The sequence below is a fragment of the Elephantulus edwardii genome, unplaced genomic scaffold (genome assembly GCF_000299155.1).
Source record: "Elephantulus edwardii isolate Elephantulus edwardi_28Jun2011 unplaced genomic scaffold, EleEdw1.0 scaffold00231, whole genome shotgun sequence".
NCBI lineage: Eukaryota > Metazoa > Chordata > Mammalia > Macroscelidea > Macroscelididae > Elephantulus > Elephantulus edwardii.
In genome coordinates this window covers 1,355,445-1,368,046 of record NW_006399981.1, presented here as the reverse complement: position 1 = coordinate 1,368,046, position 12,602 = coordinate 1,355,445, and the positions used below count along the sequence as shown (strand labels likewise).

The 12,602-nt window shown below is 39.2% G+C and overlaps 1 protein-coding gene across 1 annotated transcript in view; it reads left to right on the top strand.

The window, feature by feature from the left end:
* The window catches only part of CRADD (CASP2 and RIPK1 domain containing adaptor with death domain), a 331,731-nt gene that overhangs the window by 33,897 nt on the left and 285,232 nt on the right, over window positions 1-12,602 (top strand). The window contains exon 2 of the mRNA XM_006898481.1: window positions 9,797-9,807. Within this exon, the coding sequence (XP_006898543.1) occupies window positions 9,797-9,807 (11 nt within the window). The remainder of the gene's footprint in view (window positions 1-9,796; window positions 9,808-12,602) is intronic.

Here is a 12,602-nt window from a genome sequence, read left to right as displayed (position 1 = left end):
ATGTCAGCCTCTGGACCTCTGGTAAGGCTTCTGTTGTTCTTGTGTAGACCCTGGTCTGGCTGATGCAGGAATCCCTGGCTCTGAAGTATATGTGCTATTTCTTTTTCCTGTTGGTATGGAGTTTTTCAGTTTCTGCTGCTGAATCTGCTCAGTAGCAAGACTAGCCAATCCCCTTGTGGGTAGACTATCATACCCTATTTGTATGATCCTGCCCAGGCATGTGGCAGAGGCCAAGTCCATGGCCAGGAAAGCCATTTTGAACATAAACCCTTCACACCACATTTTTCAAACTTTTATGTTTCCGGTGCTAGTTATTATAATATACGTCTTGAGCATATTTGATACATCTGAGACTGTAGAAGTCAGTAGAAACTACCAGTTGCTTAATTTTTGGTTTTTGTGGTTGGTGTATTCATTTGAATAGTAGATGGTTGGTGTACTTATTTGAATAGTAGATATTTTAATGTGCCTTCTTTGTATACGAATAGATTTCATTCTATTATTGATGGTATTGTACTTCAGGTCCAATATTGAACTATTCTTTTTGATGATGAAAGCACTACCATTCCTCTTAAATTTGTCATTTCCAGCATAATAGACAATATGATTGTTGTTGTTGTTGTCATTCCCAGCATAATAGACAATATGATTATCTAATTAAAAAGGACCAATACCAATCCATGGAAGGTCACTAAATACCAATTCTAGGGGGCCCTGGTGGTCTAGTGCTAAGACTGTGCTGTAATCTCAAAGGCAAGTGGTTCAAATCCACCAGCTGGTCTGCTGGAGAAGGATGGACAATCTCCTCTGTGATTAGCTGCCTCTGAAAACCTCCTATATATCATTTCTAACTCGATGGTGTATACCACCACCACCACCAGCAACAACAATAATACCAGTTCTTGGAAAAAGATGGTATGCCAGGAAAGGTAAAGAGTCAGTGAAAGAAAGGAAAACCTTCAACAAGACGATCAACATAATAATTGCTACAGTGGGCTTGAGCATAATGGAGATTGTGATGATGGGATAGGTAAGGTGAGATTCAGATCTGTTATTCACAGGGTTGATGTGCGTCACAGTCAACTCGGAGGCACCTAACAAGAATACCTACAGTATAGATCTTTATGCTTTCCATTTCACTTTTTACAACCAAACAGTTGTTCAGACTAATTAAAGAAAAAAAAAATATATGCCTTGAGCATTTTCCTTTCTTAAAATTCATCTGTATGATATCAAATTGATAACAGTAACTGAAAGATTAGATTAGAAACCTGGGGAACAATGATGAGTTTATATTAATGGAGGAAGAACAACTCAGAATATGCACACCCATGTTTATTGCAGCTTTGTTTACAATAGCAAAGAGTTGGAAGCAGCCTAAGGGTCCATCAACAAATGAATGGATAGAGAAGCTGTGGTATATCCATACAATGGAATACTACGCAGCATTGAAAACCAAGGAACTCATGCAATATTATTCAAAGTGGGTGACCCTGGAGGACATAATGCTGAGTGAACTATCTCAGTCACAAAGGGACAAATACTGCATGGTGCCACTGTTGTAGAATGGATCTGACATCAGGGTGGGGGTATGACAGAAAAAACTGGATAAATTATGTATATTGTATTGAAACAGATGAGGGAAAGAACAGATTAGAAGTGATATATGATTGAGTATTATGGTTAGCACAGGAATCCAGAATTAAGGTTGCATAGAGAAGTGTACTCGGGGTGGGGGGTGGGGGGAAGGGATGTGGGAATTGTATACTAATGAAGGAATTTTTTTTTCTAAAAAAATGTAATTTTAAAAAATTGTTATTAAATGATAAGTTGCATAACAAAAAAATGGAGAGTTAAGAATGGTTGTAGGAATAATTGTGCTTTATAAAAGTTAAGTAATGAAATAGATAATTCACATAATTATTTTGAAATCTTTAAATTGGTTAACATCTGCTATTTATATTATCTATCACAAAGCAAAAATTAAAAAATACTTAAAATGAAAGTAGTGATATTATGAAAAAGATACAATAGTTTAATGTCAAATTCTGGTTCTGCCTGCCGTAGATTCTATGTACTGTTTCTTTGAACAAGTAGCATTTTTAAAATTATATTTTTAGATTTTACCTTGAAATAATTTAGGACAAAAAGTTACAAATATAGTGCAGAATTTCTAGAAATCCTTTGCTCAGGTTCCCCCCAATAATAATATTTTATATAATTAAAGTATATTGTGAAAACCAGTATCAGTATTGGTGCCATACTTTTAAGCCACATACTGACCTTATTTGGAAAATTTTTGCTTGTATTTTTTATGTATGTGAATATATGTGTGTATAGTTCTGTAAATTATTTCACATGTGTAACATTCATCTGTGCTTTTGATTTCAAAGTGTATTATTTATCTTGAGATTAGGTAGCCCAGAGACAAGAAGCTGAGCAGCAATCCAAACTCGTGTGGTTTGAAGCTACCAGCTGCTCTTCAGGAGATGGATAGGAAGTCTCCTCCTGTGCAATCAGCTGCTTCTGAAAAGCTTCTGAAGGGTCAGCTATGGGTCCGTTCCGACTTGACAGTCCATGACAACAACAGTGTGAATAACTGGGCATAACAAAGGTAGAACGTCTAAATTTTGTTGTTGTTGTATGACAAATTCAAACCAACTCATAGCTGCCCCTTTGGTGGGTTTCCAGATGCAGTAGATTTCCTGGGAGGAGCTTGGCCATCTTTTTCCTTCGGAGAAGCTGGTGGATTTGAACATTGTGTCTTTGAGTTGTGAGTACAACTCCTTGCCACTAAACCACCAGACCTTCCTTTTAAATTGTAGACATCTCAGTGTCCAATTTTATTTGAAGGACTTCTGGATTCAAAAGTAGAAGGCCAGTTTCTTATTCAGGTTCTCCGGCTAGTGAGTTATGCTTATTTGATTGTCATTTACAGGTTCAGAACTACTTGTTCTCATCTCTGAAATTAGGGAGCTACAACAAACAGAAATCTTGATTTCCTTTTCTCTTCCCTAAGTCATCCTGTGTCTATTATATTTCAAACAGCCGCACCCAGTTGTTCCAGCCAAAAAACATACAAATCAACCTTTATTTTTTTTCCCCAGTCTAACTTGCTTCCTTCCTCCCCTTCCTCATATCTTTTTTGTGTGTATGTGAATATGACAATCTTACCAAAAGCAATATACATGTCCATCACAATCCCTACACAGATACAAAATCTATGTTTAAAGGAAATAAAAAAGAAAATTGTCAAGTTAGTTTTGAAAGGAAAAAGACTCCGAATAAGCAAAGCACTTCTTTAAACCAAAAATGAAGTGAGAAGCATAGCACTTCTTGACCTCAAATCTGCTACATAGTGGTAGTAACCAAAAAACCCTCCAAAGCCCCCCCAAAACAAAAACAAACCAACAACAACAAAAAAAAACCCCAAAACAAAAACATGCTACTGATACAATGACAGTCATATAGACCAACGGAACAGAATCAAGACTGGGCCCTTCCCCATATCTTTTCTGTTAACATGTCTTCTAAAATGCACTGTAAATAGTGTCTACTTATCCACCAGAGGTTATAACCTCGTGTGTTCTCTCAGAAGATCCATTTTCTGTATAGCAACCAGACCATCTTTAAAAATACAAATCGTATTATGTTAGTCCTCTGTTTAAAGCCCTCTTCTGAGGTCTTCTCATTGCACTGAAAAGAAAATTGAACTCTTCAGCTAGAGCCCTTGCGGCCCTCTGTGATCTGAGAACACCTGCTGTTTCTGTAGTAGCTGTGCTCCCCACACGCAAGTCTCTGTCTCTACTCCACCAACTTAGCCTGTGTCATGTGGCCTTTGTTCTACTGTTCCTTCTGTCTGCCAGTTTTGCTTTAACAGTTAGTTTCTTTTGATAATTTAGGTCAAGTCTCCTCAGCGAGGTCTACATGCTCAGTCCACCTGTCCCTCTTCCCAGGGACTTTTCGTAATATCTACTTTTATTTTCTCCCTCTCCCCCCCTCCCCCCATAGCATTCAATACAAGCTGAGGTAATTCTCTGTACTTCCTTGAGCTTGCTTATGCTTCTCTGTAGACTCTATAAGAGGCAAGACTTCTTTAATACTCTGTATTCTCAGATCTTAGGAAAGTGCCTGCCCTATGTTGTTGCTCTTAGGCACAATTCAACCTAGAAACCTTATGTACATCTGAACGAACCTCTGCTATTCCATCCGCGTGACTGTTGTTGCGTTTGAGCCCACTGTTGAAGTCACTGGGCATTTACTATATCTTGTTAAGGGTCTTTGTTTTTCATTGATCCTCTACTTTACCAAGTGTAATTCCCTCGAGAGTCAGGCCCTTCCAAAACACATGTGAAATTCACAAGATGACATCTCAACATTGGGCTTCTAAAGAGCATTCTGGCTGTACTTCTTCCAAGAAAGATGTGATTTTTCTGTTGACACTCCACAGAATATTCAGTTTATTTATTTTTGCTAACATCATGAATTAAATGCCTCAATTCTTCTTTGGACTTCCTTTCTTGTTGCCCAACTTTGGCGTGCTCATGAGGTGATTGCAGATACCTTGCGATCAGGTTATGTGAACTTCAGTCCTCAAGAAGGGATATTTGCTGTTTAATACCTCGGAGATGGTGTGTAGCAGATTGGCCCAGTGAAATGTAGTGTTTGAGTTCTTGGCTGCTGCTCCCAAAGACATTGACTATGGATCCAAGTAAAATTAAATCCTTGACGATTTCAGTGTTTTCCCCCTTTTATCATGTTCCTTTTTCAATATGTTGAGTCCTGTTTTTGTTTTGTTTTTTTTTATACTGAGTTCATACTGAAGGCTGTAATTTTTGATTCTTCATAAATAAATGTTTCAAGTGCATCTGATTCAGGCCATGGTCGTTTCAGTCACTTGCTATGCATCTGAGAGCTGGACAATGAATAAAGATGATAGGAAAAGAATTGATGCCTTTGAGCTCACATGTTGGAGAAGAGCATTGAACATCCCATGGACGACCAACAGAACAAACAGATATGTCTTGGAGAGTGTGCAACCAGAGTGCTCTCTGGAGACAAGAATGATGAGGTTCGCCTCATGTACTTTGGGGATGGTGTTAGGAGGAAGACATGATGATAGGAAGGGTGGAAGGTCAGTGGAGGAGAGGAAAACCCTCGACCTGGTGGATTGATGCAGTTACTGCTGTAAGGGCTCTTGGTGGCAGGAAGGTGCAAGGTAGAACAGGGCTCAGATCTTGTGTTCATAGATAGGGTCACTGCGAGTTGTGCTCATCTCGATGGCACTTAACAACTACAATAACAACTTTATCAACAAATGTTTCAAGTCCTTGACACTTTCAACAAGCAAAGTTGTGCCTTTGTATATTTAATGAGGTATCAATAATTATTTGTTAAACACATTTATGAATTGATTAGATTATCACAAAGTTTCTTGAAATTGCAAAAAGTTATTTCATTGATTTGATTTGTGGCTCTTGGGTCAGAGGAGGCTTTAGTGGAGCTTTTTTCAGTCATCCTACATCTGGGTTTAACCAGCATCAGGACCCTCTGCTATGCTGTCCAAATTTGACCCCAAAAAGATCTTAGTTGTGTACCCGAGGTGTACCAGTGGGGAAGTCGGTGCCACATCTGCTCTGGCCCCCAAGATTGGCCCCTTAGGTCTGTCTCCAAAAGAGGTTGGGGATGACATTTCTAAGGTCACTGGCAACTGGAAAAGACTAAGGGTTGTTGTGAAACTGACCATTCAGAGTGGACAGGTCCAGAATGAGGTGGTGCCTTGTGCCTCTGAGGACCCAGCCAGAAAAAGAAGGAAACAGAGCAGAAGGATCACTGAGGATGAGATTGTTGGCATTGCCGGCAGACGCCACACTGGTCTTTAGCCAGAGAACTCTCTGGAACTATTGAGGAGATCATCATAGATGACATCAACAGTGGTACTGTGGAATGCCCAGCTAGCTAAGAATTACAGATGAAAAGATTTCAACAAAGGACCATTTGTTAACTAACAAACAAAAATTAATGCTTAAAATTATTTTAAAAAATTATTTCCATATTTGGGACTTTAAGGAGAATCTTATAATTAAATTTCTGTATATCACGTATTCTCCCCCCCAATTATATTAGGTTAAAGGCTTTTTTAAATAAAATATATGACCATTTTAGATGAGAAAGATAAGTTCTCCATATACTGGTAGACAGTATTCAGGGTCTTGTCTGCCCGCATGTGATAGATCACCCTTAAGATTTGAAGGAATGAATTTGAGATACATTCGTTTCACCTATCAGTTGTAGTTTTGCATCAGAGAAGACTTTAAGCAGGGCTTGACTTTCTTGGATAGAGAGAAGGTATGAGAAACTTAGCATCATGTGATTTGGCATTTAGTCAAACCTACTTTCATTATTAACCTAAAAAAACACTCTTTTTCTTTAGAATTTAACATCTATGTAACAGCTTTCAGAGCTCGAAGAGATGGAGCCTCTAATATGTTCATTTAAACAAAAAGAGCGTGATTTATGTATTCTGCTCCATTTCTTAAATTCCTCTTTAATTTGCTTTCATTTTATTGATTGTCAATGGTTCAGAACCAAAATGCAAGCATATTTGTTTTCTTTTTAAATGTTTCAGTGGTTCTTGTTGAGCAGAACATACGCCAATTCAGCAATGTATGTAGGCACAATTCAGTGATACTGATTACACTCTTCAAGTCGTGTGGCCATTCCCATCCTCTTTTTCTGAATTGTTCCTCCTCAACCCAACTCAGTATAAACTCAACTCACAAACCAAACCTTGGCCATGGAGTCTGTTCTGACTGATAGCACACCCCCAGGAGCTTCCCGCCCCTTTAAGTCTTCGCAGGAGGAGATAGTCTGTCTGTCTCCCACTGAGTGCTTGGGTGATGGACTCCATTCCCTGAGTTTTTGGTTAGCTGACTGACACATTACCTACTACACAGCAAAGGCTCCTTCACATAAAATCACTGTCCTCTAAATTTCAAAGCTAGTATTTTGATGTGCTATTTCAGTCCGAGCTCTTAGAGTTCTTGAAAGAACACATTGCTCAAAGCAAACATTCATTACCTACTCAGAAAGTCAAAGTCATTGCCATCAAGTGGGAACCGACTCATAGTTGTTGCGTTTCTGAAGCCATAAATGACATGAGAGGAGATTGCCTTTCTTTCTCTTCTGAGCTGTTAGTAGATTTAAACTGCCAGAGACACATGGCCTGTGGGCTAGCGGTGCACCTCTGTGTGGACTACACCTCCGAAGTTCCCTCTGTCTCCACAGCTACAGCGACAACTACTGTGTGGTTGTCAGGGCATCAGAAAGGTAAATTCCATGAGAATCTGAAAATTTATTTTGCGTTTCCCCCTATTTGATCAGGGTTCTTGTATAGAATTTTCCATCAAAATGTTCAATAATGGAGCTGGACACCATTGAGTTCCTGGCAAAAGAGGCAGCTGTTAATAGAAATAATTAGTGACACATTCCATTTCCTTCTCCTATTCCTAATTCTCCTTCTTCCTCTGTTGCCTCAGGATAATAAAGTACAATTGTTTTACTTTGATGGCCCTTTGCAAAGTTTTAAAATCCTGGCAACTACAAAGCAAAGTAGGAGGTATAATAGAAACTAGGCCAATTTACTGGGATCTCCGATGAAACCATGATTTTAAACTTGCAAACTAAGAATCCAAATATGTGAGGTTGTATGTAAGCAGTTAGTATCAACTATTTTTTGTAAATGTATCACACAACTTTTGCCATTTCAACTTTTCATATGTGTACACCTTCCTGATAGTGCTTACAGTTAATTGGCTGTGCAGCCCTGGCCTCAATTCAATGTGATTTCCCCCTAAGTATAGTTAGATTTGATGGTGAATGTGGTATATGAATACACATAGTTTTAGACATGGGCTATTCTGACGTGATGATTTACTGCTGCTGAAGGAAGGATTTCTGTGTTAAGGAAATGGTTTGTTTTTCCTTATTCTTATCCAAGATTATTAATCTTCCTTTCTCTAATTAAATTCTGGAGTTATTTTTTTTAAAAATAGATGTATTTCCATATCCTCCAGTGACCTAAGTGTTGACCTTCAATTTTGGTTCCTTTTAATAGGATTTTATGTTATTTTTCATGAATTAATTTATGGTAAAATATGTATTTACAAAGTTGGAAGATGATAATTTCTCTTAAAAGCATTTACCATTATCACATTCTTAAGTTTTCCTTATAGGATGTTTTTCTTAAGGTTTGTTTTCTTTGGGTTTCTTAAGGGTTATTTTTTCTTGAATTTTAAGTAGTTGTATACCGGTATAAGGTATACTCCAAAGTACTGAAGAGCAATGGTGTCTCTTTGGAGACTAAGGTGTGTCTGATACAGGCCATGGTCTTTGCTATCGCTTGTTATGCATCAGAGAGTTGGACAATGACTAAGGAGGATAGAAGGAGAATTGATGCCTTTGAGCTTTGGTGCTGGGGAAGAGTATTGAGGGTACCATGAACTGCTAGGAAAACAAACATTCATCTTGGAGAAGGTTAAACCAGGCTACTCCTTGGAGGCAAGGATTCTGAGGTTCCGTTTAACATACTTTGGACATGTTGCAAGGAGGGACAGGTCCTTGGAGAAGGACATTGTGCTTGGTAGGGTGGAGGGACAGCGTAGGAGGGGAAGGCCCTCTATGAGGTGGATTGATTCAGTGACTGGAACAATTGGGATGGGAGTGTCATAGACAGTGTGATTGGCACAGGACAGAGCAGAGTTTAGGGCTTTTGTACATACGGTCACTATGAGTCGCAAACAACTCGACGGCACATAACAACAACAACCTGTATAAAGTGTGAATGTAAATTATGAAAAATATGGGTGATGGAATATTATTAGGTGTACTTTGAGGTAACAGTTTGTATAAAAAGAATGACACTTTTCTGGAACATTTATTACTATAGATTTCCCCCCCCCCCCATATGTGTTTCTGTTTATCCCCTTTACCTCCTTGAGTATGTGAAGCGGTTCTGGATTTTCCTGGAGAGCCAAATATGACTGGAAGAGATAAGGGAAGAGGGACTAGGAGGGGCAGCAAGTGAGCTTTGTGCTTTCCTAGAAGCGGCTTACCCTCAGATCCTAAAATGACTATTGTTGGGGAAAGAGATATTCATACTGATAGTGATGAAAATGCCTCTCCATTTTGGGAAGCTTTTGTTTTCATAATAACATCTTTGTTCAAACAAAAGGATTTTCCAAAGAAGAGGGCCCTCTACCATGGAGTGTTTTTGTTCTAGCAGCATCTGACTGAGAATAATTTCAGAAATTCCTGAATTTGTGTGGCCAGCAGTCATTGTTCTGCAGTTAGATCTGTCAGTCTTTGTGATAGAACTGCACACATTTTCATTTCTGGCTTAGAGCCTACCAGTGTTTGTTAGGGTTTAGTGACGTTTTTTGGAGTAGAATGCTCTTTCCCCCTCCTCCCCTTGCCTTCAGAATGATGGACTGACGAAAACAGGTACCATTTTCCCAGTAACACAATTCTGTAACTTGTGCATCCCAGTGAAAGCTGTGACTGGGCATTGGATAAATGTCAGATAACTTTGGTTGGCCTGTGTTCTAGTAATAGGAATTATTCAAAGTTTGTATCTCAATAACTCAAATCTCTTTTTTAAGAATCAGATCTCTGGGTAGAGCAGTCACTGGACATAGGGAATACCTTGAGCCATATTTATATTTCCAAAGCTCTAGTTTATAGGAATAATTGAGAAAAAGACATTTGTGTGAGTTCTGGGCCAGTAGTGATATTGAAGGTGATCCTTTAGTTGTTTCCTGCCTTGATCTGAATGAGCTTTGGTAAAATATATAAAAAAGAATAGAGAACTCTGGTGGTGCAGTGTGTGGAAGCCAGAGCTCGAGCCTCTCTGGGGGTTCAGATCGCCTGGCAGCGCCGCAGGAGAGAGATGGGCAGTCTTCATTCATGAGACTGACAGCCTGGAAACTCAGTGCAGAGTTAAGTACCAGACATTTCTGATACTAGGACACTGAGCTTTGAGGTTTGTTGGTTTTTAAAAAAATACCTCTAAATATGTACTCACTAATAAAGCCTGAAGCAGTCTAGCTTTTTTTTTTCTTTTCTACTGTGGTGATTTCTTTTTTAAGTAAAACTCTATTGTTATGTAACAAACTACTTCCTAACCCAGTGGTTTAAGACAATTATATGTTATGGGTTATGAATTGAGGAAGGGCTTGGCTGGGTGGCTTGTCTCAGAACCATACAGTAGCGAGGTGGCTGCACTGGAGGATTCACTCCTAAGCTAGCGTCTTCACTCACATGCCTGGGCTGGGCTGGTGGTTATGCTCAATCATCACTTACAGGTAGTTTCTCCATCTTGCTTGGCCACTGGGTGTCCAGAGAGAACATTCCCAAAAGACCTGGGCAAAAGCTTCAAGGCTTAAATTTTTATTCATGATGTAGTCCCAACATACTACTATGTTTTATTGGTCAAATCAGTAACTGAGACCAAATAAAAGGCAAAATGCAAGAGAGAAATGATCCTCTACTCTTTATTGGGAGAAGCAGCTAAGAGTGAGGTTTTCTTTAATGGCCCGTGATTTAAACACATCAGTATACAACTTATGGAATAGAAATTTATGCCTTCCCCAGTTCCAAAACGGGTTCAAGGTGGGGACTTCTAGTACTAACTGAAAAGGAATTCCATGTAAGGGAACCCTATTCTAGGGAGTGTAGTCTTTAAAACCAAAAGTCCAATTTCATTCATCCCAGTCGTTTGATGGATGGCACAATTGTACATCCTTTGAAGTGTCATGATTGTAATCTCAGAATCTAGAAAATGACCATAGTTTTGAGTCATTGTACAAACCAGTTTGTTCAAAAGAGTTCAAAGTAATTATAGATCTACAACTGCAAAGGACCATAAGAGATTACATCATCCTTTTTACCTTCAGAAGAGATTTATAGAGCACTTCTTAGGGACCAGAAGACTGTTAACAGAAAGAGTGCCATTCACACCTTCCAGCTGCTCTTCAGGAGAAAGGCATGGCAGTCTGCTTTTGCAAAGATTACAGCTGAGGTGACTCTATGGGGCCATTTTACTATGTCCTGAAGGGTCACTACTAGCAGGAATTGACTTGCAGCAAAAGGTTTTGGTTTATGTTCTAGGGCCTGGGGATGTGGCAGTGAGAATGACAACTGTCTTTTTCTGGAGTTATTAGTTGAAGACAGTGAAGAATCAGAATTGCTACAAGGGGTTAATAGAAATCCATGGTTTATAATTGTTGGTTTGTGGTGTTGCTGTTAGGTGCTGTCGAGTCGAGTACGACCTGTAGTGAACCTGTGAACAACAGATCTGAACGCTGTCCTATCCTGTGCCATCCTCACTCCTCCTGACACACTAGAGCATGTTGCGGCAGTCAGTCCCCCTGGTTGAGAGTCTTCCTCTCTTTCGCCAACCCTCTGCCTTTCAGAGCATTATATCCCACTCCAACAAATAGCTGCTCCTAGAAAAATGCCTAGAGTATGTGAGGTGAATCTTTATCGTCTTTGATTCCAAAGAGCACTCTGGCTGTACTTTCTCCAAGACATATTTGGGGTTTGGTTGTGGGTTTGGTTTTGGGGTTTTTTTTTTCTGTTTGTTTGTTTTTGCCATCCATTGGATATTCAGTGCTCTTCTCCAGCACCACAGCTCAAAGGCATCAATTCTTTTTCTGTCATCTTTTTCAGTGTCCAGCTCTCAGATGTATAGGAAGTGATTAGAGAGACTGTGGCCTGAATCAGACACACTTTAGTCTTCAAGCTGACATCATTACTCCTCAGGAATTGAGGAATAATTATTGGTAGGTGCCATTAAGTTGACTACCACTCATAGCAACCATAGAAACCAGAGATCTGAACCTTGCCCTATCCTACACCATGCTTGTGATCTCTCATGTTCAAGCCCATTTTGGTAGCCACTGAGTCTGTCCATCTTGTTGAGGGTCTTCTTCTCTTTCGGTGACCCTCTACTTTTCCTGGCATGATATCTCTGTTTAAGGACTGACTCCTCTTTAAAATATGTCCAAAATAAATAAGATGAAGTTTCACTATCCTTGCCTCTAAATGATACCTGGACTAAGTGGCAAATAAAACTACAGATGATTTGAATACAAGAAGAGATCAGTGGAATAGCAGGATCATATGGAATTTCTTTCTACGTGCAGCTTTTTGAAGAAATGCTAATCTGCCTTTCAGAGTGGTTGTACCATTACACAATCCCATCAACAATGTAAAAAAGTTCCTATCTCATCACATCCTCTCCAACATTTATTACTTGCTGTCCTAATAAACTTTGCCACTGCTACTGGAGTGAGATGGTATCTTGTTGTGGTTTTGATTTGCATCTCTTTTGCTGCCAGTGATTTGGAGCATTTCTTCATATGTCTGTTGGCCATTTGAATATCTTCCTCTGTGAAGATTCTTTCCATGTCTTTTGCCCATTTTATAAATGGGTTATCAGACTTTCTTGTGGAGGTCCAGGAGTATTCTATAAACTTTTGTTATGAGACTTTTTTCTGAGATGGTATTGCCAAATATTTTTTCCCAGTCAGTAGGTTTTCTTT